The sequence below is a fragment of the Danio rerio genome, chromosome 13 (genome assembly GCF_052040795.2).
Source record: "Danio rerio strain M-AB ecotype USA chromosome 13, GRCz13ab, whole genome shotgun sequence".
NCBI classification, from domain to species: Eukaryota; Metazoa; Chordata; class Actinopteri; order Cypriniformes; family Danionidae; genus Danio; species Danio rerio.
The window spans coordinates 19,924,790-19,951,534 of record NC_141033.1 but is presented as its reverse complement, the minus strand read 5'-3'; the positions used below and the strand labels follow the sequence as shown (position 1 = coordinate 19,951,534).

At 39.3% G+C, this 26,745-nt stretch overlaps 2 protein-coding genes across 3 annotated transcripts in view; one reads left to right on the top strand and one right to left on the bottom strand.

Moving 5' to 3' along the window:
• The window catches only part of tet1 (tet methylcytosine dioxygenase 1), a 101,466-nt gene extending 75,919 nt beyond the window's left edge, over positions 1 to 25,547 (bottom strand). Inside the window, exons 1-3 of one of the 2 annotated variants that reach the window (XM_087279117.1) lie at positions 25,287 to 25,547; positions 19,288 to 20,237; positions 18,725 to 19,209 (exon numbers count right to left, since the gene is read on the bottom strand). In XM_087279117.1, the coding sequence (XP_087135243.1) occupies positions 18,725 to 19,209; positions 19,288 to 20,221 (1,419 nt within the window). In that variant the 5' untranslated portion in view covers positions 20,222 to 20,237; positions 25,287 to 25,547. Of the gene's footprint in view, positions 1 to 18,724; positions 20,238 to 25,286 lie in introns of both variants that reach the window. The other variant, XM_087279116.1, reaches the window with a different exon arrangement.
• vdac2 (voltage-dependent anion channel 2) overlaps positions 1 to 26,745 on the top strand; it is a 732,443-nt gene that overhangs the window by 220,563 nt on the left and 485,135 nt on the right. The gene's annotated exons all lie outside the window — the stretch shown is intronic.

Below are 26,745 nucleotides of genomic sequence, written 5' to 3'. Positions count from 1 at the left end.
TGTTTATTTGTTTTTGTGCTTTGTGTGAATTATTTATTTTTATTCTGTTTAATGTAATTTTTACACATTTTTTTCAAGTGCTTGATAATGCTTTTTTTCAAGCATTATCAATGTTTTAAAGAACGGAATATTTTGTAATTGTGTCTGGTTTAATGTCAGTCGTACTAAGTACAATTGGACTAGTTTACTAGATTCAATGTATGTGCTGGATTTTGGCAAGAGATGTACTGCTTAGTAACACATCCATTACTAGGATCTTAGGGTACTGATCTCTTTTCAGCAGCGGAAGATAAAAAAAAGTTAAATTGTGCTTTCTGTCAATGGTTCAGCACACAAAACTGAGGTCATCATGAACATTAATTACCCAGTTATGGTCACACTAACAGATTGGCTGTAAGGTGGATGAGTGCTATCATTTATCACTTGTGTATTCATTCAGCTCACAGTTGGCAGAATCTACTGCTTGGCTCAAACAGTCATCATTTCAAGTCATTTCTTTAAGCCCGGACCACAGCCAAGAAAAATAAAGCTCTTAAAATAAAATGACTGAAAAAAAGTCTCTCTAAAAATGACAGGGCAAGTCGTGACATGCAATTATAAAAAGTGCTTCACCCTTGCTGATCAAGGTTTGGAGGATTTGACAGCTTGAGCCTTTAAAAAAAATAAGGAATAGAGGTTACCACCTTAATAAGCATCCTCAATCCAAATAAACACTTCCTGGAGAAGAGAGAGTCATCATGGTTTACTGAGAAACTACAGTAGAGTTTTCCCAGTCAGGGTAATATGTATTGTTTGCATGTAACACAAAGCAGAGCCCAGGGGAAGATGAGTTGCTGTTACTACCTTTGGGACTGCAGATTTAAACCCTTCAGCTGGAAAAAGACCCATGACTTAAAACCTTCCCATCAGTTTTTTTAGTAATACACCAATTTGCAATGTACTCAAACACAGTAACACTTTAGTCTAAGTCCCAACTTCCACTATTAACTACTGGCTAATTGCCTGCCTGTTATTAAGATATTGGCTGTATGTTCTTATTCTACATCCCTAATACCTACTGTAAACTCAACTACTACCTCACCAACTATTAAGCAGCAATTAGTAGGCTAGTCTATTGAGCTAAACGTCTTAGTTGATGGTTTGTTAATAGCAATAATTGTACCTAAGAATAAAGTGTGACTCAAAACACTTCTTGGGAGTAAATCAGGGCATCAGTGTGACATAAACTTAAATCACTGTATTCTGAAGCTTTACCTTAGCATCCAGCTTGGCCTCAGCAAGCTGTCAGACGTGATTAAAACCAGACCTAATTAAACCAACAGCACTCTTAGCCTTGGTTTTCCCTTGAAGTCAAGCAGCTTCCTGCGCCATTCACAAGTACAGTGGTAGTTTAAAGTTCCCTATTATGCTATTCAAAAGGTTCCTCATTTAGTCTTTGAGCTCTCCTACAACAGGTTTACATGAATCAAGTAAAACGAAAACCACTTTCATTTCTTAATGTGTTACATTTAAAAGTGTCCTGATTTTTTAAAGGTTAAACAATCCCTATCATTAATGTTTCTCCACATTTACAGAACAAAACTCATTGGAATAATGCAAATAAATTACAGCTCTATGTTGATTGGTTATTGAAATGAGACTGAAATTTAGGTTGATAGGTTTCAGCAACTGTCTATGGTGTACTTGTGCTGTTCGCGTTGCAGTCTGGTGCATAATGGTTCCACAAAACAGATAAAAGCATTGTAATATCAGGGTAGAACTACTGTACATGGCCGCAGTGCACTCAGTGCACTTATTTTTGTTTTTTGAAAACACTGTTGGTTGGGTTTAGGGAAGGGCTTAGTTGAATGGTTCTTTAGGTGATCTAAATGACAAGCCTAGCTTTCTCGTGGACATGTATCTGAAGAACATTTATCTGAAACTTACAACAAATTGTACCCTAAGCAATGTAGAGAGTGCCCTCTATTGGATTTGTCATCTTAAATGTGTATTTGAAATTAAATGGAGTTCACTGAAGTCCGCATACAGTTTTTGTGATGCAAATTTCATCCTGTATTGAGCATGTGTGTTTGCGCACTTTATTATACTTTGAAGGGCTGTGTCAGGATTCTGCCACTTCGATCTTGTTAATTCTTGTTTTGGTGGCAGAGAGCAGATACTAGTCCTGTCTTGTCTTGTATGTCAAGCTCGGCTCAAGTTTTCTTGGAATGTATCGCCACTGTAACAAATCTTTTTACTTATGGTTAAGAATAGAGCAATATGCTAGTGTTAAACTGCATTGCTTTTATGCACTCCTGCATTGGGCTCACACATACACTGCATTCTGGCTACTTCAAAATTGTTGATAAGCATGGTAGACATTTCTCTCTGTCAGTTTCGGGCAAAGATCTTCAGCTCAACTAAGAAGGGGTTTGGGAATGAATAGATCGCTGAACAAATCATATGGGAGTCATTGGGATAATTATGTAAAAATAAATGCATATTATAAGACAATGAAAGTGTTTTTGACCTTGTATGCATATTAGACTGCTGTTGAAGACCCCCCAATAAAATATTCCCCTTTTTAATGCATAATAGGGGCTCTTTAAAATTAGAAAATTGAGCAAAGTTGCTATTGTCTTGCACATTTTGTCAAGGAAGCACAACGTTATCTGTAGCAAATTTCTACTAAAGGCCAAAGGGCGCTCTCATAAACCCATACACACAAAGAAATCCAGGAAATTCCCTGGGGAAGTAGATAAATAAATTTACCTGCTTGCTTTAATTCAACATGATTAATAAGCACATGGTTAATTTTTGAGAAGCTTAATGATGAACTAAAGCTCCATCTGAATGGACATGCTGGAGGTTTTCTAAAACTGGCTTTACTAATAGAATGCATACGAAAATAACATGAATAATTCCATTAATCACTAGTTTTTAGAAATAGCAAAAAAATTAAAGCAAAGTTCTTACACTTTTTCCAAAGTAACATTTTTTCAATACATTTCATGGGCACTTTTGGCAAACAGTGTTGCCAGATTGGGCGGTTTTGAATTTGATTGTGAGGTGAAAAATGCATAGGTGACGACAATTTTTGGGTCGTAAATTTTATATGCAACTTTTTTAACAAAACATAACTGTGTGCTTCATTCATTTATAGTGGAGTAAAGCAGGGGTTCTTAAACTTTTCAACCCGCGACCCCTAAAATAACAACACCAGTGACTCCCGACCCTCTCTATGCTTGGAGGTGGTTATAAGTATACAAATATTGCACACAATGGTGCACACACACCAATAGGAACTACATAAACAAGCTTATTGATTTTTTTTCTGAAATGTAATCATTCAGTGTGTTGTGTTCTAGGAGTTGGGAGTGTCACAGCTGTCTGTCAGATGTGCACACTCAGCGCAAAAAGGAATTAGTTTTGTTTCTTTATAATTATCTCTTATAATCAGGAATAAACAAAAACAATGACAATAATCTTGGATATGTTAAAATGAGCCAACGTGAAGTTATTGAGATTTAATCTGAATCACATACCCAGGATAGTACAGCCCTTAGCATAAGCTACGATCTGAAAAGTAAACAAAACGCACATCACTTAAAATTGTTATGACTGAAGGAGACATGTTGCGGCACAGGCTGTGAGATGTGGTATGTGATCACTTCTAGCCCTGAGGTCATGTTGTTTAATAATGCTAATTAAAAAAAGACGCAGAAAAAACAAAGCAGATTACGTCAAAGTGACAACCGATCTCTCGTACTGGATGGCAAATCACCCATGCAGCATGTTGATATCTTTAAGTAATCATCAGCGCAATAGATAAAGTTCATGTTTACAAGACAGAGCACATGTAAGTCTTACCTAACCCACTATCAGGATTATCTGATCAAGCAGCACTGGTGTTTCATGTCTGTTAACTTTTGACCTGATATAGGTGTAGAAGCAGGCTGATCCTGCTCTTCTTGTCAGGACACCCCGTTTTCTTTCAAATACATAACAAAACTTGATTTAACCTGTTTAGGAGGAAAAGTAATAGTATTAAACAGACCTGGTCTGCGTTCTCGAAACCTCCTTAAGTTTATGTCATTCTTCTGTAAGTCATACTTTCGTAAGTTTGGTCTGGATCACTCTAGCTATACCTTATCACTTATCACTGCTGACAGTTCCCTCCACTAGCGGCCTCCACTGTGCACAAAGCTTCTTAACATCCAAGTCTATACATTCATTCATTCATTCATTCATTCATTCATTCATTCATTCGGCTTAGCCCCCTTTATTAATCTGGGGTTGCAACAGCAGTATGAACCGCCAACTTATCCAGCATAGGTTTCATGCAGTGGAAGCCCTTCCAGCTGCAACCCATCACTGGGAAACACAATTTAGCGATAGCGCATGTCTTTGGACTTGGGGGGGGATACCGGAGCATGGAGGAAACCCACGTGAACACGGGAATAACATGCAAACTTCACACAGAAATGCCAATTGACCCAGCCGAGGCTCGAACCAGTGACCTTCTTGCTGTGAGATGACAGTACTACCTACTGCGCCATTACGTCGCTCTTGTTTGAAGTTGTCTTTTTTGTATTGTAATACTGACTTTTTGAAACCACTGTTGTTTGCCTAAAACTGCTCTGAATGGGGGCCATTTTAGGGTTTTTATTTAGAAAATTTTTTTTCCTGACATGGACCACTGCCCTAGTAATCCAGAATCAGTAATGTTGTGTTTTCTTATTGTTTGAATGGACCTGGGGTGCGTTACCCAAAACCATCACTAGCCAACTAAGGTCGCAAGTTCCGTCATCACAAACATAGTTTGTTGATTTGCCATTTCCCCAATCCGTCGCTTCAACGAATATTCCCAAACTGCGTCGCAAACTTGAGGGCTCGAAACTACAGCTCTGGAGCTGGATTAGATACATAGTTTCTGGCTGTGTTCTGTTCCTACTTATCCCCCTATACCCTATTCATTTAGAGCACTCTAACATTTAAAGTTGGAATTGTTAAAAATAAAAAAGCATTAAGAAATGCCAACTGACTCAGTCGAGACTCGAATCAGCAACCTTCTTTCTGTGAGGCGAGAGTGCTACCCACTGTGCCAATGTGCTGCACCCTATGACTATATTTCTCTTGTAATTGTACCAGTGTTAAATCAGGCTAATTGTAGAGCTGTTCTGCAACGATTTAACTTGGCATTATAATGATTGTCAGGCTTCGGAATCTATTTAAAAGGTATGGTTTATGCCCATATTTAATCAGAGAACAAGTTAATCCTCTGGCTATGTCAGAAGCTGCAACAACAACAATTACAGTATATGTTTCACATGTTAGTTTTAGTGGGCTGCCTGTGGGACCAACTCAAATCTTGTGGTCTTAAATGCATTTTTTAGAGTTTTCCATAAACATGTCCTGAGTGCGAGTGTGATGTGAGAACGTCCTCATTGTACAGCATAAAAACTGGATTTGTAAATAACACCAGATAAAAATTTTCCTTATAGTCATCTGAAGAGGTTTTGGGGTCTCTAACAACAGGCTGATATGCATGCAAGGTCAAAAAACACTTTCATTGTCTCATAATATGCATTTAGTTTTACATAGTTATCCCAACAACTTCCATATGAATTGATGCTAATCTGCAGTGATTGGTCCAATGACCTAGTCTGTTGTGATTAGTCGACTGGGTTCAGCGCGAGACAGAGAGAAACGCCCACCACACCAGAGTATGTGAGAGCCCAATGCAGGAGTGCATTAAAGCAATGCAGTTAAACACCAGCATATTACCCTACTTTTAACCCTAACCTCAAGTAATAACAACAACACATTCAGTGTTAATCCACACATAACTATACTAGTTACTGACAAAGTCCCCTATCAAAGTCTGACAAAGTCCCATACATAATAGTCTCTGCTGCTCCTTCCTTTAATAGCAAACAGATAACAAGTCCCACGTTGCAGCGTAGGTTATTGTATCAAAAATAAAAAAAAATAACAGGAACCAACACAGCACTAGGTTGGCTATACTGTGGTATTGTTGAGAAAATGAACTTTAACCCTTTATTACCCACAGCCAAATCTCCATCTGTCATTAATTGTCATCTTTGTGTCATGATCAGTACCGTTATTGTCTGAAAGTAAAGGCGTGTTCAGGTTTTACCAGATCTGGCACTTCATATTTGGTGATGTACTGTATCAACGGCAATGCGCTCAGGCCAAAGATTCAACCCAACACGAATTATACATTTGACTATTTCGTTAAAGAATCAATAGCTTTAAACACAGTGCTTTTTTAGATTTAAACCTCAACTGTAAGTTTTTATTTTTTTCAGTGCTGTGTTACACACTGCATGGAAGGTCATTTTTTATAAACCCATAATAGGAGCTCTTTAAAAGCACATTATAACTGAATAATTTGATTGCTTCATATTTGAACATTAAGCAGTTAATAAATATTTGCTATTTTTCTGTCCCTGTCGAACTATATTAGTTATGGTAAATAAAAATAAATATTAGTTTATTTTCAAAAAATCGTCTTTGTTTGATGCTTCCAAACTTCCGTCAAGGGAGCATAGTGCGCCCTGATATTCATGGTTTATTGTGGAAGTTTTCAGGGTATGTAATTTTTTAGTGCACCAGAAAAATTTTGCGATTAAGACAGCCCTTGAACTGGCCCTGATCAGTGACTACTGAACAAGTAAGCTGATTGAGACACTTCCAAAGACATTTAAAAAGTAAATGTAAAACAAAGACTAGAGAATGTTCTCATGATATGAAAAAACTCTATATTTTTAAGCTTTATATTTTTAATAAAAATATTTTTTCACGTGATAAAGTGAATTCAAGTCATTACTCCAGTCTTCAGTGTTATGACATTTCTTGTTATTATTAATGTCGAAATCAGTTATGTTGCTTTATATTTTATATTTATATTTTTGATAACACATTTTTGTGACACTTTTTTGGTCATCTGAAATTTCAAAATGTAAATATAAATTTATTTATTTAAAAAAAAACTGTTGTCAGTCTTTATGTCGATTAACTGAATGCATCCCTACATAATAAAATATAAGAATAAAAAACAATGTGATTAAAAAACTATTGAACTGTTGTGTAAATGAAACTTGCTTATGATAGAAAAGAAAAGAGAGCGTTGTATCTCACTGCCACAAATATTTCATAAAGCATCTACATTACATTTCCTCTCTCTGACTTCCACTTCACCAATCATGTGACAGACATTATGGGCAGATGGATGCACAAACAACAACCCTCCTTATGCAGTTAATTGCATAATTACAGCTGGCTTTTCCGATCAGCCCTTTACAGATAAAGGCATTCAATCCCAAGTGCAACAGATATTTAGCCCACCAGCCACCCACTCACATCCAGGCACTCACAACCTGACTAGTTGGGTGAGCCTACATAACTATGGCAGATGTGACCCTGGCTGAGGCTGACCTAAATTTTAAAGAAATTACTGATAGTGTATGTTTCCAAAGCTTAATCTGGTGTAATCCAATCATCATCCTTGTCCTTGACAGATAACTACTTTGTCGATGGGCTCAAACATATAGACTATTACAATTATGAAAGCATTTATCAAAGCAACACTACCTCAAGGATGCATTTCCCTGTATCCTACTTGTAGCTAAAGAAATGCTGACTGACAAGAGGATTACACACAACACAGAAATGCTTAGCATGCGTTTTGGCCATTTTTACACCGTTTATTATGTTATTTATTCAAAATGCTGGGTTGTATCAAAATATGAACAAACACAACCACTTGGATCAATGTTTAAAATAAAATTATAACTTAGAGTAACAATTGTTTTGGTCCATGCTTTATCCAAATTTGGGTTGACACATAACAGCATGTAGGGTGGGAAATTACTAGGGGCAGCACAATATATCGTTTCAGCATGGATATAGCAATGTATGCATCTGCAATAGTCAGATCGCATAGATTTGCAATGTTGAGTTGGGAGTGTTGCTTCAATGTCAACACAGGCTCTTTCTAAAAAAGTAGTCCCATGGACGTTTCTGGAGACTGCGTATTATGTAGCCAGAAAAAAACATTGGTTGGGTTTAGGGAAGTATGTGGGTGGGTGAGTCAATTGATAAAATTGGTTGGGTTTAGGGAAGGAGGAGGGTGGGTCAGTCGATTGGTCAGTGGGCCAGTCAGTCATTCAGTCAGTCAGACAGTCAGTCGCTCTTGTAAGTTTACGTGAGAACAGATATTTGAGATCTGAAAAAGCGCACACAGCAGCCTCTTGTGAATTCGCAAAAATAAAAACTGTAAAAATCCCGGAACGTATTTGCGGCCTCCAGAAACGTCCATAAGACTACGTTTTCAGAATGAGCCTGGGTTGTTTAATGTTGATGCAGGGTTTAACCACTATGGAGTGATATTTTATAATTTGCATGATTTTGCACCCGATTAGAATGTTATCACTAGTAGAGGCCTTCTGCACCTATTAGGCTCGGAAGGCTGTAATCATCCATTCATATGGTTAATCATCTATACTAATAGAGAAGACTCCTGATCCAGATTTGTTTTTACATTACTGTGACGGTTGGGTTTAGGGTTGGGATATACTTGTCAACCCTCCCATTTTTCCAGGGTTTCACAGTTCTATCCCGCTATCATCCCGTAAAGGTTTTTTGCTGTATTTCTCCCGTATTTTCAGTCTTTCTCTGAAGGGTGGCAATAAACATTAAAGAGCCGATCCTCCCTACACACAACCCATACCGCCAAACCACCAGGGGCCACCCCTTGCTCTTAAAGGTAAGTCTGTTCTGTGCTTTTGTTATATGTAGGCATGAAAACACTTTGAAATAAATATAAAAACGACTGGGTTCCATTTCCGTTTCATTGCAGGTGCCGTTGTCCCTCCTATGTAATCCTCAAAACAGTAATGTAGCAGTGCGTGACTGTCAGTATCACTAAAAGCTTCTTTCTTATTATGTAGTTAATAACAAAAGATATATGACGTGACTGTCACGGTTGTAGGTGTGTGCGCACTTCTGAGTGTCTGTCTGGTTACATGGTTTTGTTTTGTTTTGTTTTGGTGTTCCATGTGTGTCTGTCGTCAGTGTTTTAGTCACGTGCTATGTGGAGCCCTGCTGTCCTGATTAGCCTGCCAGCTGCGACTTGTTAACTTGGCTATATCTGGGCAGCGTGTCTCTTGTCTCGTGTCAGTTCGTTAATTCTCTGCTGATCATTCTGTTTGTGTTTAGGACTGGCGTGGAGTCCCTTTCTGAGACCTAGCTTCTCGGTTCCCTGTCTGTTTTCCTGATCCTCGATTGAGTTGAAACCATAGTTTGTTTTTGTTTGTTTATTTCTTTCTGTGTGGACTTGTGATACTATATTGACTGCGTCAATAAAGTATTTTTACTTGCATTTGGGTCCTTCCATTACTTATATACGTTCATAACAGAACGAACTGACCAGACAATGGATCCAGCAAGTATTGCCCAGTTTACGGAGTTCGTAAACCACACCAATGTCAGGATAAACAGACAGGAACAATTATTGGCTAACACTAATCTAGCCATTCAAAACTTAGTTGATCAAATGTCTGCACTCACCACGCAGGTTCAGCAGTTGACAACGGGGCGGCTTCACAGGAAGCGGCATCATCTCCAGATCCGGCGCCAGCCGCTGAGGCGATAAGCCTTCCACCTGAACCTCGCCTTCCTTACCCTCCCTGCTACTCTGGAGAACCACAGTTGTGTCGATCTTTCCTGGCCAAGTGTTCTTTATATATGACCCTCCAACCATCTTTGTTTACCAACGAGCAATCGAAGGTCGCTTTTGTGGTTACTCTCCTTTCCGGAAGAGCCGCGTTGTGGGGAACCTCCGTGTGGGAACAAAAACTGCCCTGCTGTTTCTCCTTCAACTTGTTCTCAGAGGAATTAAAGAAAGTCTTCGATCGAGCAGCCTCCGGGAGAGAGGCAGCTAGAGTTCTCGCCGAGCTCTGCCAAGGAAACCGCAGCGTGGCGGATTACTCCATAGAGTTCCGGACCTTAGCAGCGGAGTGCGGTTGGAATAAAGAGGCGCAATGGGACATGTTCCTCCATGGGTTGTCGGATCGTCTCCAGGATGAAATTTATACCCTGGATCTGCCCAAAACTCTTGATGGCCTTATAGATCTGGCTATTCAGGTGGATGCCCGACTGCTGCGCAGGGAGACGCGCGCTCGACTGAGTGCACCCTCTGAAATGGTCCCCGAGTTTCCCGTGCTGCAGATGGTTCCGGAGGCTGGGACAGTTGATCCAGAGCCCATGCAAATGGGCATGTCTCGTCTTTCGGTGCAGGAGAGGCGGCAACACAGAAACGAGGGACTCTGTCTATATTGCGGAGGAGCTAGACATCGAGTGGCCTCATGTCCAGTAAAAGACCCCGCCCATCAGTAGGTAAGAGGTTACTGATGGGTGAAATGAAGTTTAAAATAAACCCTCTGTTACTACCACATTACTGCCAGAAACCCTGTGCTGGGCTTCTGAAACTCAGAACGTTAAAGCCCTCATTGATTCAGGAGCTGAGGGAAACTTCATTGACACTGATTTCGCTTTTAAGTTAAAGCTTCCTGTCATTTCACTTTCCCAATCCATCGCTGTACGCGCCCTCAGCGGGCTTTCACTCCCCACCATCACTCACTCCACCAAACCTATAAGACTCATCACTTCGGGGAATCTTGTTGAAAACTTATCTTTTTATTTAACAGATTGCACTAAAACAACAGTGGTTTTGGGCCATCCATGGTTGCTTCTCCACAAGCCCCATATTAATTGGGGCCACAATACTGTTTTTTCATGGAGTGAAAACTGTCATGCATCTTGTCTTTCGTCTGCTTGTTTTGCTGTGTCTTGTTCTGTGTTTCAGGAGGAGCGCATGGACTTGTCAAACATGCCTTGTGAGTACCTCGACCTGAAGAGAGTGTTCAGTAAGTCTCGAGCTACTTCTCTTCCTCCCCATCGTCCCTATGACTGTGCTATAGACTTATTGCCAGGGACATCTCCGCCTAAAGGCAAGTTATACTTACTTTCTGTTCCTGAGAGGGAGGCCATGGAGAAATATATTTCTGATTCTCTAGCAGCTAAGATCATCCGTCCCTCTTCATCACCGGCGGGGGCGGGATTTTTTTTGTGAAAAAGAAGGATGGGTCACTTCGACCATGCATAGATTATCGAGGGCTGAACAACATCACGGTAAAGAATACCTATCCTTTGCCACTAATGTCTTAAGCGTTCGAGCGTCTTCAGGGTGCATCTTATTTCACAAAATTAGATCTCCGCAACGCTTATCATTTGGTTCGCATGAAGCAGGGCCATGAGTGGAAAACCGCATTCCTTACCCCCAGGGGGCATTTTGAATATTGTGTACTTCCCTTTGGACTTTCCAACGCCCCTGCAGTTTTCCAAGCACTCGTTAATGACGTGTTGCGAGACATGATAGATCAGTTCATTTATGTATACCTGGATGACATTTTGATTTTTTCCCATTCTCTCCAGGAACATGTGCAACATGTCAGGCGAGTGCTCCAGTGGCTGCTAGAGAATGGGCTTTATTTCAAGGCGGAGAAATGCGTTTTTCATGCACAGTCTGTTCCTTTTCTAGGACACATCGTGTCAGTCGAGGGGGTGCGCATGGATACAGAGAAGGTTCACGCTGTGGTAAATTGGCCAATCCCAGAGTCGCGCAAGGCCCTGCAGAGATTTTTGGGTTTCGCTAATTTTTACCGGCGTTTTATTCGCAACTTCAGCCAGCTCGCTGCTCCACTGACGTCTTTAACCTCCTCCAGGACTGCCTTCAGGTGGTCGAGTGCAGCGCAGGCTGCATTCACAAAATTAAAGAGCTGCTTTGTTTCAGCTCCTATTCTGGTGGCTCCTGATCCGTCTCGGCAGTTTGTGGTGGAGGTTGACGCGTCAGAGGCAGGAGTTGGAGCTATTCTGTCCCAGCGCACGTCCTTGGATGGCAAGATGCATCCTTGCGCGTTTTTTTCACAACGATTATCTCCCGCAGAACGTAATTACGACATTGGTAATAGGGAGTTGTTGGCAGTCAAACTTGCGTTGGAGGAGTGGCGCCATTGGTTGGAGGGTTCGGGGGTTCCCTTTATCCTTTGGACCGATCATAAGAACCTGGAATATATCAAGTCTGCCAAACGACTAAACTCTAGGCAGGCTCGGTGGGCACTATTTTTTGGACGCTTCGATTTCACTATTTCTTATCGACCGGGTTCCTAAAAACATCAAACCCGACGCGTTATCCCGTCTTTTTGATGTTTCCGAGCGCACTATGGCTGTCGAGTCCATTGTTCCCAAGGGGATTTTTATTTCTGCTCTGACATGGGAGATCGAAAGTAGGGTTCGCCTCGCCTTGAAAGGGGTAACGCCCCCACCCGGATGCCCACCGAGCCGCTTATTCGTGCCAGAGGAGATTCGGTCTGACGTCATTCGATGGGGACATTCCTCCAAAGTGGCTTGTCATCCGGGGGTAAGTCGCACTCTATTTCTGGTTAAACAGCGATTCTGGTGGCCAGCTATATATCTACACATACGGGAGTTTGTTTTGGCCTGTTCTGTTAGTGCTGTTTCTAAGACTTCCAATCGCCCTCCCGCTGGACTCTTTCAGCCGCTGTCAGTGCCTTCGAGACCCTGGTCGCACATTTCGCTAGATTTTGTCACAGGTCTTCCGCCATCTGCTGGCAACACGGTCATTTTGACCGTTGTGGACCGGTTTTCGAAGGCTACTCATTTTATTCCTCTGCCCAAATTACCCTCAGCCAGAGAGACAGCGGATGCTGTCATTAATCACGTCTTTCGCATTCATGGCCTCCCGATGGATGTGGTTTCTGACAGGGGGCCTCAGTTTGTCTCTTCTGGAGAGAATTCTGTCGTTTATTAGGGGCGACTGTAAGTCTTTCTTCTGGGTTTCATCCCCAGAGTAACGGACAAACTGAGAGGGCCAACCAAGACCTCGAACGTATGTTATGTTGTTTGGTTTCTCAGAATCCCACCTCTTGGAGACAGCAACTCCCATGGGTGGAGTACGCACACAATTCATTACCAGTGTCTGCTACGGGCCTGTCTCCATTTGAGTGTAGCCTAGGTTTCCAGCCACCAGCTTTTCCCAGTCTGGAAACCGAAATCGCGGTCCCCTCCACTCACGCCTTTGTCCAGAGGTGCCAACGCACATGGAACAGGGCCAGACAGACCCTTCTCCAAGTGGGTGCGCGCACCAAGGCTAAAGCCGATCGCCACCGGTCTAAGCCTACCGTTTACGTCGTCGCTCAGAAAGTGTGGCTTTCTACTAAGAATATTCTCTTGCGTTCCATATGTAATAAACTTGCACCTAAATTTATTGGCCTGTTCACTGTCACCAAGATCATTAGTCCGGTGGCAGTCCGCCTCAAACTTCCTCCAGCATACAGGAGAATACATGTTTCCAAATTAAAGCCCATTTTTCATACGGCCATTAACCCGCCCACTCCGGTCCAACCCCCCCCCCCCCCCCCCCCCCGCCGCGTCTCGTAGATGGGGAGACCGTTTATTCGGTTAAGCGCATTCTGGATTCAAGACGGAGGGGACGAGGTTTTCATTACTTGGTGGACTGGGACGGTTACGGTCCTGAGGAGAGAAGTTGGGTTCCTGCAAAGGACATACTGGATCACTCTCTCATCGATGATTATAATCGACAGGTAGGCTCTTCTGGGAGCACCAGGAGGTGCTTGTAGGAGAGGAGGTAATGTCACGGTTGTAGGTGTGTGTGCACTTCTGAGTGTCTGTCTGGTCACATGGTTTTGTTTTGGTGTTCCATGTGTCTGTCGTCAGTGTTTTTGTCACGTGCTATGTAGAGCCCCGCTGTCCTGATTAGCCTGCCAGCTGCGACTTGTTAACTTGGCTATATCTGGGCAGCGTGTCTCTTGTCTCGTGTCAGTTCGTTAATTCTCTGCTGATCATTCTGTTTGTGTTTAGGACTGGCGTGGAGTCCTTTTCTGAGACTTAGCTTCTCGGTTCCCTGTCTGTTTTCCTGATCCTCGATTGAGTCGAATCCATAGTTTGTTTTTGTTTGTTTATTTCTTTCTGTGTGGACTTGTGATACTATATTGACTGCGTCAATAAAGTATTTTTACTTGCATTTGGGTCCTTCCATTACTTATATACGTTCATAACAGTGACCTTGCATTGTTTTTATGTCACTTCTTACGTGTGTTTGGTTTTGAGAGACGTAGTTTGTGGATTGAGTGGATTCCTATTCTAAAGTCATGCAGTGTGAAACCCCCTGCCGCTGATCCATCTTGCAGTGTAAACACAGCAAAGACGAACTGCTACCCCGGATAGTCATGCAGTGTGAAAACATCTGTGACACGACTGCTTTGAAAATCGTGCAGTCTGAACTCTGCATTTCTGAGATATTGGTTACTGCTTATGAGTACTTATAAACTACATATTCTGCATGATTTTATTAGATGTCCCTAATCCTACACAATTCCTGAAATACCCTATTAATAAGGAGCTAATTAGGAGTTTATTGAAGTAAAAGTCATAGTTACTTGCTTGCTAATATAAAGAATTGAACCCTAAAATAAAATGTGAACATATATTCTTTCTAAATAGTGCTATTACATCATTTGGTGTCATTGTAGTGCTCCCAGGACTAAAGCCAATATAAAGATGCTGGACTTTTGCACTACGTACGCATGTACCAATGAGCAAACAAAACAAAAAAAAAACAAAGCATAAAGGCAGAATATTTCATAGGTAAGATTTTTCATTTTTTTGCAATTTTGTATGTTACAAACTTTTGTGCTAAACAAATGACGTTATTGATGATAATGAAGTTACTGCATTCATCATAAGGCAAAAGAGCACCAACCTGCACTAAGTTCTAAGCTTAGACTGTAGGCGACATCTAATGTAAATATCTAAGAATGTAAACTACAGAAACTTGCAACATCATGTGCATATTACGTTTTCAGTTTATACACTAATGTGTAAACCCCTGTTTTAGGCTAGTCATGCGCAAGTACTTGACAACCAAGACAGCATAGTGGACAACAGGACAGGCATATAGTGTTTCTACAAAGTGTCATCGTCAGCTACTGCCCTTGTCATGCATAATACAGTGTCTTTAGTCACGTTCACTCATCTCTATGAACAGGGTTCATTTTAAAACATTTGAAAAATACCAATGAATGATTTTGAAATTTGCGTAGATGCACACTAACGTGTTAAAATCATTGTACATTTGTAAATTCTCAAGGTTTCTTATCAGCAAATTTGATAAAAGGTCTAAAAGTGCTCTACAAACTGTTGGATAATGAGTGGTTAATCAGAAACAGCAATCCTGTTTCCAACAGAGACCAAATAAACAGCTAGACCCAAAAATGCCAGGAATTCACTCGTAATCAGGACAATGACATATAATAACAACAATTCTCACAGCCTGAATTAAACATGAACAAGACAATTGGACAGAACTACTAAACTATTGATTTTCCTGTGGTACTCAATCAAACACAAACAAAAAACGCAACATGAAGACAACATGTCATTCATTCTCAAACACACAGACTTGCACACATACACACAAGCCACGTGCAATGCTCACTGTGAATCATGTGATGGAGGGGTAGTCAGACAACCCTTTTCTATTTCCTTCATATTTTATTGACTTAATTCAGACAAAATTCAGGAATTATGATAAGTATGGGCTTTTCCTCTCTAAAGACCTTTATTAAAACCTCCTGTGTAGTCACTACACTCCATTATAAGGGGCATATTTTATGCAAGGTCCGCTTATCCACCTTATATCTTATGTAAAAACGAGAGCACCCATTTGCATCTTGAATGAGCAGGGCTGTCATTTCCTTTCAGTTGTTTTCGCTTTACAAAATCCAACACAGGCTCATTGGAAATATGTGCTTTAGCCAACATTTTTGTGAAAAATATACTTTTGACTGCATTTTCTATGTAAAAATAAAGCTATTGGGGCAGTATGAAGCCAACAGCTTTAGTTCTTCTGCTGAGTGATGACATTTACATGGACAAACTATTCATAAAAAGGTGTTTTCACCTTTATTTAATTGGACTATATAAAGGAAAACATTGGGAGCAGAGAGAGAGGCGAAGGATCGGTAAAAGACCTTAAGCTTGGAGTCGAACTTGGGTCTCTGTAAGCACCTTAGTGTTGATGCACTTATAGGATATGGGATATTGAAGCCGATCATTTTTTTCTATTTTTTTTTTTTGTGCAAATCTTTGCACAATGCCAAGTAAATACAGCAATAAACCTAACTGTGTCTATGATGTGTAATCACGTTTGTTTGCCTCACCTATCTATCTCCATATGGACATCATAGCCAGTTTGCTCAATAGCTCACCTTGTATAGTATTGTACTTGCGATTCAGAGCTCTCAGATTTCAAGTCAGATAAAGCACAGTTCCACAGTGAGATAAAAAAAAAATAATGTAAAATCACTGTAAAACTATATGGTCACAGTGCATTTTTTCTCTTCCATTTGATTTTAAAAACACTATTAGTTGCATTTAATGAAGAGTATAGTTCAGTAATTTGCTGATCTAGGAGAGTGATCTGTATGACAAGCCACGCCTTTCCACTGACATGTACAAGAAGGATGTGTATTGGAAATGTACAACAAAATGTACCTAAGGTAGCGCATTTGAAATTTGCAAAAATGTGGACAGTGCACTCTAGTGGATTTGTCAATTGAAACGTGCAACAACATACCCTGAGAAACATATTTCATGTTTTGTTAAACTGTAGGCTGAGACATATATTTACAATGAGCCTGGAATGACAAAAACTGTCTATATTGCAAACTGTTTTAAGTAAAAATAAGATGGACAAAATTAGATACATTTATTTATTGTTCCTGCTGCAACTGGACTTATCAAGAAATGTTGCTTTCTCTGCTCTTTTCTTCTACAACAAGCTCTTTGCAATGGCTTCTCTCTCAAAATTTGATTGCAAGTCCTGGAAACCTAAGGGAGTCATTTGGTTAAAGAATGTGGCTGTCAATCTCTTTCCTCACCAAACCATGTATGTACAGAACCATATTTAGCACTCCAAACAAGACTGACAACTGTAATTCTGCAGCTCTGTGAAAGTTACCTTGGAATCCACAATAAATGAAGATATTTTATAAGAAGGGACCTTCAAAATTAAATTTAGCCTAGTTTAAATTTGCAATCTTGATGAAGGATCTGCAAAGTTATACTGCTGAAGCACTCTCCTTTTTACCTCTATGAATGGTTAAAAGTCAAACCCAGTAGACATCACTGATATGTAAATTCTGTTTTCAACACTGGCCATATTTGTATCTTTCACAAGTTGGAAAAGAAAGTGTTCTGAAAGTTTTTCCAACAATAATAATGTTCCTCTGTGCCATTATCATTATATGGATATTGCTATTCTTCTATATTATTGATAGTTCACCTAAAAATTAAACTTCTCTCATCATTTACTCACCTTTCACTGGACATGTTTCACAAACCTGATTGAGGGCCTACTCACACTATGCCATCCGAACTGTGCCCAGGCCCGTTTCCCGGATCGTTTGAGAAGTGTGAGTGCACTGAATCGGGCTCAGGCACGGTTCACTTGGCCGGCCCTGACCCGGTTGGAAGAGGTGGGCCTGAGCACGGTACGTTTGTAGTGTGAGTGCAAAACGCGCCAAAGCCCGAAACTGAAAGCGAGACGTGACTTTTAGGGGACTGTTTCATATGGATTTATTATTCATTCTTACTGTTCAGTGAACACAAACTGCCGTAGATTATTAAAGACGCAAACCTCTCACTGCACGACAGCTGCGCGCCTTCAGCAAACCTCCTCATTTCTGCAGCACGAGGGCTTTATGATTGTTTATGAGCACCAAAAGTGGCGGATCTGTTCGGCGAAATATCTGACTGCGTGTCACCGCATCCCTAAGGACTGTTTGGCGAAATATTTGACTGCATGTCACTGCATATCAAATGACTGAAACGATATAACTGGAGAAATCTCCACTGTGAAGTGAGAGCACTTCTCACTGAACAGCGCAGCATCAATGACGTAATCGTGCCCAGGCCCGATTGTGGTGTGAGTGCGACAAGACGTGCAACAAGACGTACCCTGAGAATCATGTTTTAAGTCTTGCAAAAATGTATGAGACTTGGCTACAATGAGCCTGGATTGACAAAAGCATACATTGCATTGTTTTTTTAAACAATTGTTTGCACTGCACACAGTTTTAGGTAAAAATAAGATGGACAAAATGGAATATTTTTTTTTTCTTTCTGTTGCATCACTTAAAAATATAACTTTCTTAGCTCTATTCTTCTACAACAAGCTCTTTGCAACGACTTTTCTCTCATAATCTGATTGCAACTTCTGAAAACCTAAGGGAGTCATTTGGTTAAAGAATGTAGCTGTCAATCTCTTTCTTTACCAAACCTTGTATGTACAGAACCATATTTAGCACTCCAATCATGATTGACAACTTTAATTCTACAGCTATGTGAAAGCTACTCTGCAATCCACAATAAAGTTAAGATGTTTTACAGTTTTAGTTATAATCTTAGCTATGAATGGGGCTTTAAACTCAACATATCAAGGAAAATTGATTAATTGTGACTGATTGTCATCTAAAAATAAACCCAAGCTTTGACTGTACATCCTTTGACTTAACTTTTTAGGCGAAATGTCAAGAAGTTGAAGAGTCAGGTGCCTTACCTTTCCTGTACAGATTATCAGGGTCTTTTTCCTCAGCTTAATACACCTCCTGAGCCTACAGATCTGATGGTCTGTTTTTTGGTTTAGGCAACTCCTGCATTCCCCACAGTTGACCTTGCATTGGCAGGGTGCGCAAACACCACAGTGACCTCTCTTGTTCTGTTCCCTTCTCTGTTGATCTTGAAGTAAACGAAGCTGAATATCCTCAACTTGAGGAATAGACTTTCCTGAAGTCCTGTGCTCCAGAACTAACTCTGACTCGCTGTCAAATGAGGACTGAGTGCTTTCTGTGCTGCTGGAGAGCAACGCTGTTGCCTGAGGCCCATGACCCATCTCACAAAGAGTAGTGTTATAAATGGCTGCGCTCAGCGAGAGGAGAGAAAGCGCTCCTTCTTTCTTCATCAACATTTCAGCATCAATACTTTCATCTTTGGTGTCCACATCAGCAGTGCTTCGTAACTCAGTTTCTTCAATCTGGTTAGCATCTGCAATGTTTTCAAGTGCTGGTGAGTCATTGGATGAGTGACAAACTTGATTTGGCAAACTTGATTCGGCAGTCTCACCTTCTTCTGTAGAGTTTCCTCGAGTGGTCTGAAGAGAGATGTCTTGTAAGTCCACTGGTGGAAGTGTGGGTTGAATGGCCTCAACCTGATCTGAAGGGGAGGGAGTTGGTGGGCCTGAGGTATTATTGTTGTAGGCAAAGTCCACATTATTGACAGGGTTGTGCTTCAGAGGATCTTGCTGATCCACAAACACCGTGTTTGGCTGCTCAACAACAGCAGAATAGCTTTCACTTTGTACAGTTTCTGTGTTCACTTTTACCTTCTTCTTCTCTGCCACTAAAGTGTCATTAACAACAGTCTCTCTGTGCTCCTCCCCAGATTCTTTAGAGCTTATGTTGACGCTCTGTCCCTCTCCAGTGGGAATTTCAGCACCTTTTTGTTGTTCAGCATCACCATTAGGATCATTCACTTCTGACCTTTTAGTCTCAGTCTCCTGTTCCCTGATCTCCTGAGCTCCCTTTTTCTGAACATCCCTTTGGATGCTCGGACATGAGACACTCTTTCTAGGTGACTTCCCCTTCCCATTACATTCCAACAATAAGCCATTTTGGTTCAAAGAACTAGTCGTGTGTCTGGATATTTTAACAGGTAGAACATCCTCAACAGTCTTCTTGTTAGGCTTGCTGACAACAGTCCTCTGGGCCCTCTTGGCCGCCTGTTTCTTGTCTATGCCCTTCTTGATCTCACCACTGGCTTTCAGTGAGTTAATTGTTTGCCTCCTTGTCATGGAAGCCTTCACCCTCTTAACATTTCGCTTTGTGGATGCGCGAGTTGACTTCTTGGGTGCTTTGGCAGTACGAGGCATAGCTGAAGTGAGTGAGGGTGAGGGAGGAGGAGTTTGGGATAGCCGGCATGAGAAACAGTATTGAGGCCGTCTGAGAAACTGTACTTTTAATGTAATGCTCCCTGTTTGAAGTAAAATCAATGTTGACATATGTACATATGGGTACCTGTGGAAAGAACCATTTATTACTGAATTGTGTAGCAAGATGTAGCATCTCATTAAAGATCACTTGAAATATATGGGGGTTGTGAATTGTAGTCCATTCTGATGCCCTAACATATAATAATATATTCATAAAATTTAGCAAAACACAGGTTAAATTCATTGATTTGAACATAAACTTTGAAGTTTTGGGCCGGAACACACCAAGACGATTGTTGGTCATTGGGCTTTGTTGGTTCATGGGTCAGTGTTGGTCTGGTGTGGACCATATGTCGCCCCTTGTTGGGTTAATGTCAGAGCTCCTTGACCCAATTAAGCATGTAGAATCGGAGTCGGGTCATCGGCTAAAGGGAACACTCTAACGCTGTGTTCACACCAGATGCGGAATGCGCAAATAAATAACACTATTCAAGCGTAAATAGAAGTGTGAACGTTTTGAGTTTACTCGCTTCAAATTTGCACATCAATTCGCTTTGTTAGCGCACCAAACTCACTTCACAAAAGACACAGATAGGCGTCATGAGCAGGGCTTCTGTCTGCCCGGTGACTCTAGCTTTGTTTCTAAATAGCTGACATGGATTTTATTAAGAGAATAGCTGTGTGCTTTATGTGCTTTAGGAAGGCTAATAAACAGCTTGATTTGTTTGGCGCCGTGTCTGAGTGCACTAGATCCACAGAGGTGCACCCAGCTCTGTGGCTTCGTCAACTCCTCCAGAAATTATATCTGGAAGATGGAAGCTTTCAGTGCTTCTGACTGAGTCGAGCCCAGTTTGGTGAACTGTGCCCGGTGTCGGCAAGAGGATTTTCCCTCAGGACACCAACAGGCGCTACGTCATAATCACGCCCCTACAAGAGAAAGCTTCTGATTGGTTAAACGTCCCACAGGATGTCGTTGCATTGACTTAACATATAAATCACTCTTGCTTGACGCTTCATCCGCACCTGGTGGATGATAACTGGTTATTCAACAAATTAGAGCGCGAGTTTGACATTCTGAAGTGATGTAGCAAGTTAACAATTCAAGTCATAAAAAAAGAGGCCTGATGTAATTTCACTATATTTCTCAAATATTTCTCAAATAATGAATTTTAACAGTAAAGTATGTTCTGTATTTTTACAGTTTTTGCACGTAATTTTGTAAAACGGTTATTTTCTGTAATTTAACAGAACATCTTTGGAAACTCTGCTGCCAGTCTTTTGACCATTTTTTTACAGTTTTTTTTAAGTGTATTTAATTAGTTACTCCACTAATTATGGACTCGTTGTTCATTAATTTAGCCTTGGACCAACAAAAAATCAAACAAAGACAGGATTTTGAAAAGACAAATCATAATCATCATTAACGAAGATTTATAAATAAATAGCCTAGTTCTTTTATTTCATTTTTATCTGTTAAAAAATAATTTTAGTTAATTGTACTTGATCACTCGACTCGATTTTAGCCTTTCTCATTTTATGCTATTATTTGCCTTTGTGTTGTTATTGTAGTCCTGATAAGTTTCCTTTCTGTTTCATACCTGCATCTATGTTGCCTCTTGGCCAGGTCGTTATTATAAATGAGATCTAATTCAAAATTTACCAAACTGGTTAAATAAAGGTTATTATAAATGATTAATTCGTGGCTGAAACTGTTTTATGGATAGTTATTTTCAATTAATGTACTTTAACAGCACTAAAAAGTAAGTTATGAAAGATCAGGTTGATTTATAACACTGATAATGCTTTATTATTGTCATAATAATTGTGCCAATATTTAGAGAGCTCAGGAATTTACCAGTGCCTGAATCTGTGTACAACACAGAAGTATGATCTAATTGAAAACTAATTGAGATACACCTGATGACTTATAATGTCCTACACTATATACATTTTCAGACACTTCCTAGACAAAAACATACCCATGCCACCTGCACAGCATAGCATATAGGAAGTCATGATTCATGTCAGTTATGTAAACCAAAGGCCTCAGGCTGAATAGTTTTTAAAAGTCAGTTGACATGTTTCAAACAATTACATAATATCAGTAAGGAATTCAGTGTTCAGCAAGCCATTAAATTGCATCCACTTTAACCTAAAGTTTTGTAATGTAACCCACACAGTAACTAGGTCATCTAACAGACAATGATATAATGATGTCTGGTTTGCTCAATAGTGTTCAAACTCTGACCAGTTTAAAAAGTATTTAAGTTAAAAAAAAGTGACGTTATTACATAGAGCAAATTTCATGCAACGTGACGTCTTTACAAGCTCACAAATACTTTAGCGACAGTATCGGTAAAAGGTAAATACCAGTGCTTAATAAACTATACCTATGTTATTACATGATTTCTAAACAGTAACAAGTGTTAAAGGGATAGTTCAATCAAAACTGAATAATCTGCCGCCATGTACTTGGAAGTTTCTTTCTTCTGTTGAACACAAGAGAAGATATTTTGAAGAATGCTGGAAACTGGTAACCATTGACTTCTATTTTGTAGAAGATTTTCCTACTATGGAAATCAATTGTTCCAGGTTTTTAGCGTTCTTCAAAATATCTTCTTCAACATTCAACCAAATAAAGAAACTCATAACGGTTTGGAACCACTTGAGCTTAAGTAAATAGAGAGTACATTTAAATTTTATGTGAACTATCTCTAATACTTTTAAATGTTTTTGGTGGTATCCACTTTATTTTGACATGTACAATGTCTGTACTAGAGATGCTCCGATCGATCAGCCGGAGATCGGTATCGGCCGATAATCACATTTTATCACTCGATCGGTGTTCGATAATCTGGACGATCACATAAACCGATCACAAGTGTTCGTTTTTGGATTTACAAGCAAAGCAAGATGCATTTTAACTTCTTATACTTCAAATGTTCTAAACGCTCTAAACTTTTTCTTCACTGAGGTACGTGGGGCAGTTTAGCTAGTCTGCTCCCCGCCTTTAGAACTCACTACCACCTGTCATCAGAAACATTGACTCCCTTACATTATTCAAAACAAGCCACTAATTTAAGATGGCTTTTAATACTTAATTGTATCTGCACTATTGTAGTGTATACTTTTATATTATTGCTTATGTTTTTTTGCTCTTGTTTTATTGTACGGTGTCCTTGATTTGTCAGAAAGGCTATTTTATATCAAATGTATTTTTATTATTATTATTATTATTATTATTATTATTATTATATGTTTCCAAGTTGCACTTTTAGTCATTTTTATGTCTAATCTGTTATTTTCTCTAAAGCTGCTCCTGACTATGATGTGTTCACAATAAATGGTTTTAAGAGAAGCATGGTTTTCGCTAAATTCACACCAAAATTCATCCCGCCACGGCTACATTACAGCTTCTCATTTAAAACATTCAGTAGTTTTTTTAATAGCGGGTAATAATCGCACCAAAACCTATTAAAAGGTAAATAAATTATAACAGCGCAAAATTTTCAGTAACCGTAGTGGTGTTGTGCGCTAGTTGTTTAACTCTTAAAGGTTAAGTGCTGACTGACTGACAGGTGCATGATGCGTGAGGATAGCAAACACGATGTAGCTTTCAGGTATGATTAACAGTTTCCATAATTATACCCTATAGATAAAGGTCTATGGCTCTGCAAATTATGACTTTATCTTCCTGGAGTTTATTGCCATTTCACTTTACTTACGGATGCATTAAACCCCACTGTAGGTCTATTAGAGACATACATAAATATTCCTAGCAAATCTTATAAATGTTTGAGACATACTTGTTACATAAATGTACAAAACCGCACTTGAGCAGCGTATATTTGAGGGCGTGCAAGAAGTTAAAAAGAAAAAAGAAAAAAAAGGCCTGCCGCCACGGCTGGAAAAAATCCTAGAGGAAACACTAAGATGTGTTTGAGCGATTATTTGCAACATCCTTAATTTATTCTCTAAGGAAAGCAGAGATCTCCACTTAAGTGTCATACTAAGAGGGAAAAAGTGCTTTATGCAATGTTAAAGTTACGTTATATAAAGCTTGAAGCATCAGAATTGATATTCGGTATCGGCCGATTACCATGAAGAGAAATCGGTATTCAGTATCGGCTCCAAAAATCCTGATCGGAGCATCCCTAGTCTGTACTAGGCATGGGATGATAACTGTTTTCAAGGTATACCACAGTTTGGAAACGTCAAGGTTTTAAAACTGCCATAACGTTCTGTAATACCGTTCCTAAGGAACGTGTATGATTTTTTATTTACATTTTTTTTAGGACAACATTATCTTCAGCTGAAAAAAATTCCAAAGATGCCATTTTAAATGGTAAAGAAATCTGTTTTTGAAACTAATAAAGACAGCAGTAGTCAGAAGTGAATGTTTACTGTTCCAAAATATTATAAATCTTTCAAAATATATATATATTGTTTTCAAAGTGGATTTTTCTTTACCCAGACATTTAAAAAGGATATATTTAGAGCAGTAATTGCAATACGGTGATACAGTGATATTTTTACCCATTTTTATCCAATTAAATATGAAAGTATATGAATATAATAATTATTAAGTACCATGGTTCTTATAGCAAGACATATTCTAACTGCCTGTAGTTACAGGTTTATTGGCTTTGATTGTTTGTTTACATGTCAACCAGAACTCTCCTCAAGTGTTTTGACACCTGCCATGTGTAAAATGTAAACAGAAATTAGGGAATTGTGAAGTGTATTTGTTGTGACAAGTGGATCTAAACACACTCACATAAGTTTACACACTAGTCCTGTCTCAAGTTAAGTAAACTCCCTACTTAAAAGTCATTTTCGTGTGCGTGACAGGCTCGCGCAGAAGTGCGAGTCACGCGCCTACTATACAAAAAATACTGGTCAAGTAATTTAGGGAACTAACTAGGTTTGCGTCAGCCGTCGTGGCTGACTAATCGCTTAACTAACGTTCACACACATTTCTCTCTACCAATAGTTTGTTTCAGTTTCAGTTAGTTTTTTTGCTCCACAAACTTTTAATTGTGATACAAATCAAATAATAAAGAAGATGGCTTGCATTCTTAGGGTTGCCGTATTGTTATGATCACTTTTTAGGGAGTTGAAATACTTTACATACCGGAGAGACAGATGCACTGTCTGAAGGGCTAATAATATTCCCCGCCTGTACACGACAGATCCTCCAGCATTTCTCTTCGATGGATCTTCGCTAGAAAAGACTGAACAGCGTCTTCATAATATAGCATTAAACTGGTAGACTCGCATGCTGCCACTGTCAGACTAAAGCACCTGATAAAAGGCAAATCTTCTTATGTCAATCCATTGACGGCAGCCCTCAGCCAGACTCGATCTACACTCTCCAGTCAACTTAAGGATATTTAATGGACGTCGGTGTGAGGTGGCGGGAAAACCCGGATTGGATTTCTATTCCAGGGATCATCAGTCTGTACAGCAATCTCTATTATAGCAGGTTTTTAGGCTGCTAACTCACTGCGCTTTCAGCTAACTGCTAAATGTGTTGACCACGACTTGATGACGTAAGTTTCATAATGATTGTCGTCACTCGTCTACTTAAATCAACAATCAAACAGTACACAATATTTGTTTGTAAATGACCTACTTCTAACTTACCTGTGCTGGAACAATGAGGTTAAAAAATGTATACCTGTAAAATGATGATGATGATGATGATAGTGATAATAATGATTATTATTAGCTGTAGTATTGTTGTTGTCATTATAAAAGTATATATGTTTATAACTCATTTATAAAATAATAATAATAATAATAATCAGAAGAAGAATAAAAAGAACACATTCACATTATTATTATCAATGATTAAATCACAATAAATGTATGTTGTATACACATTTATATGAAAATATTAAATCTTAAATAATATATAATAATAAAATTAATTAATTATTGTAAAAATAAATATGAATAATTATGATAATAATCATAACTATTATTCATTCATTCATTCATTCATTTCCCTTTAGTTTAGTCCCTTTATTTATCAGGGGTCTCCACAGCGGAACTTCATGTGCAAGCCATTACTGGGAAATGTTATTATTATTATCATTATTATTGTTTTCCCAGAGATGGGTTGCAGCTGGAATGGCATCCGCTGCGTAAAAACTTGCTGGATAAGTTGGCGGTTCATTCCGCTGTGGCGACCCCGGAATAATAAAGGGACTAAGCCGACAAGACAATGAATGAATGAATTATTATTGTTATTATTATAGTCATGTAATGACATTTCATTTTCATCCGCTTATCCGGGGCCGGGTTGCCGGGGCAGCAGTCTAATATATATATAAATGTATATATATATATAATATATATATATATATAAGGTAGATTTTCCAACAACAAAAAAACTGCTTGTTTGTAATTGTCAGAATTGTATTTAATTTATACATGATTTTTGTGTTTGTTTTGTTTCTTTATTTTTTTGTACTGCTATTATTATTTGCCTTTTATCATCCTGGCATTATATTGTTTGTTTTATTGTTATTTGTCTGTTGTTTAAAAAATATATTGATGTTTTAATTGATAAATGTTTCTTTACAGAC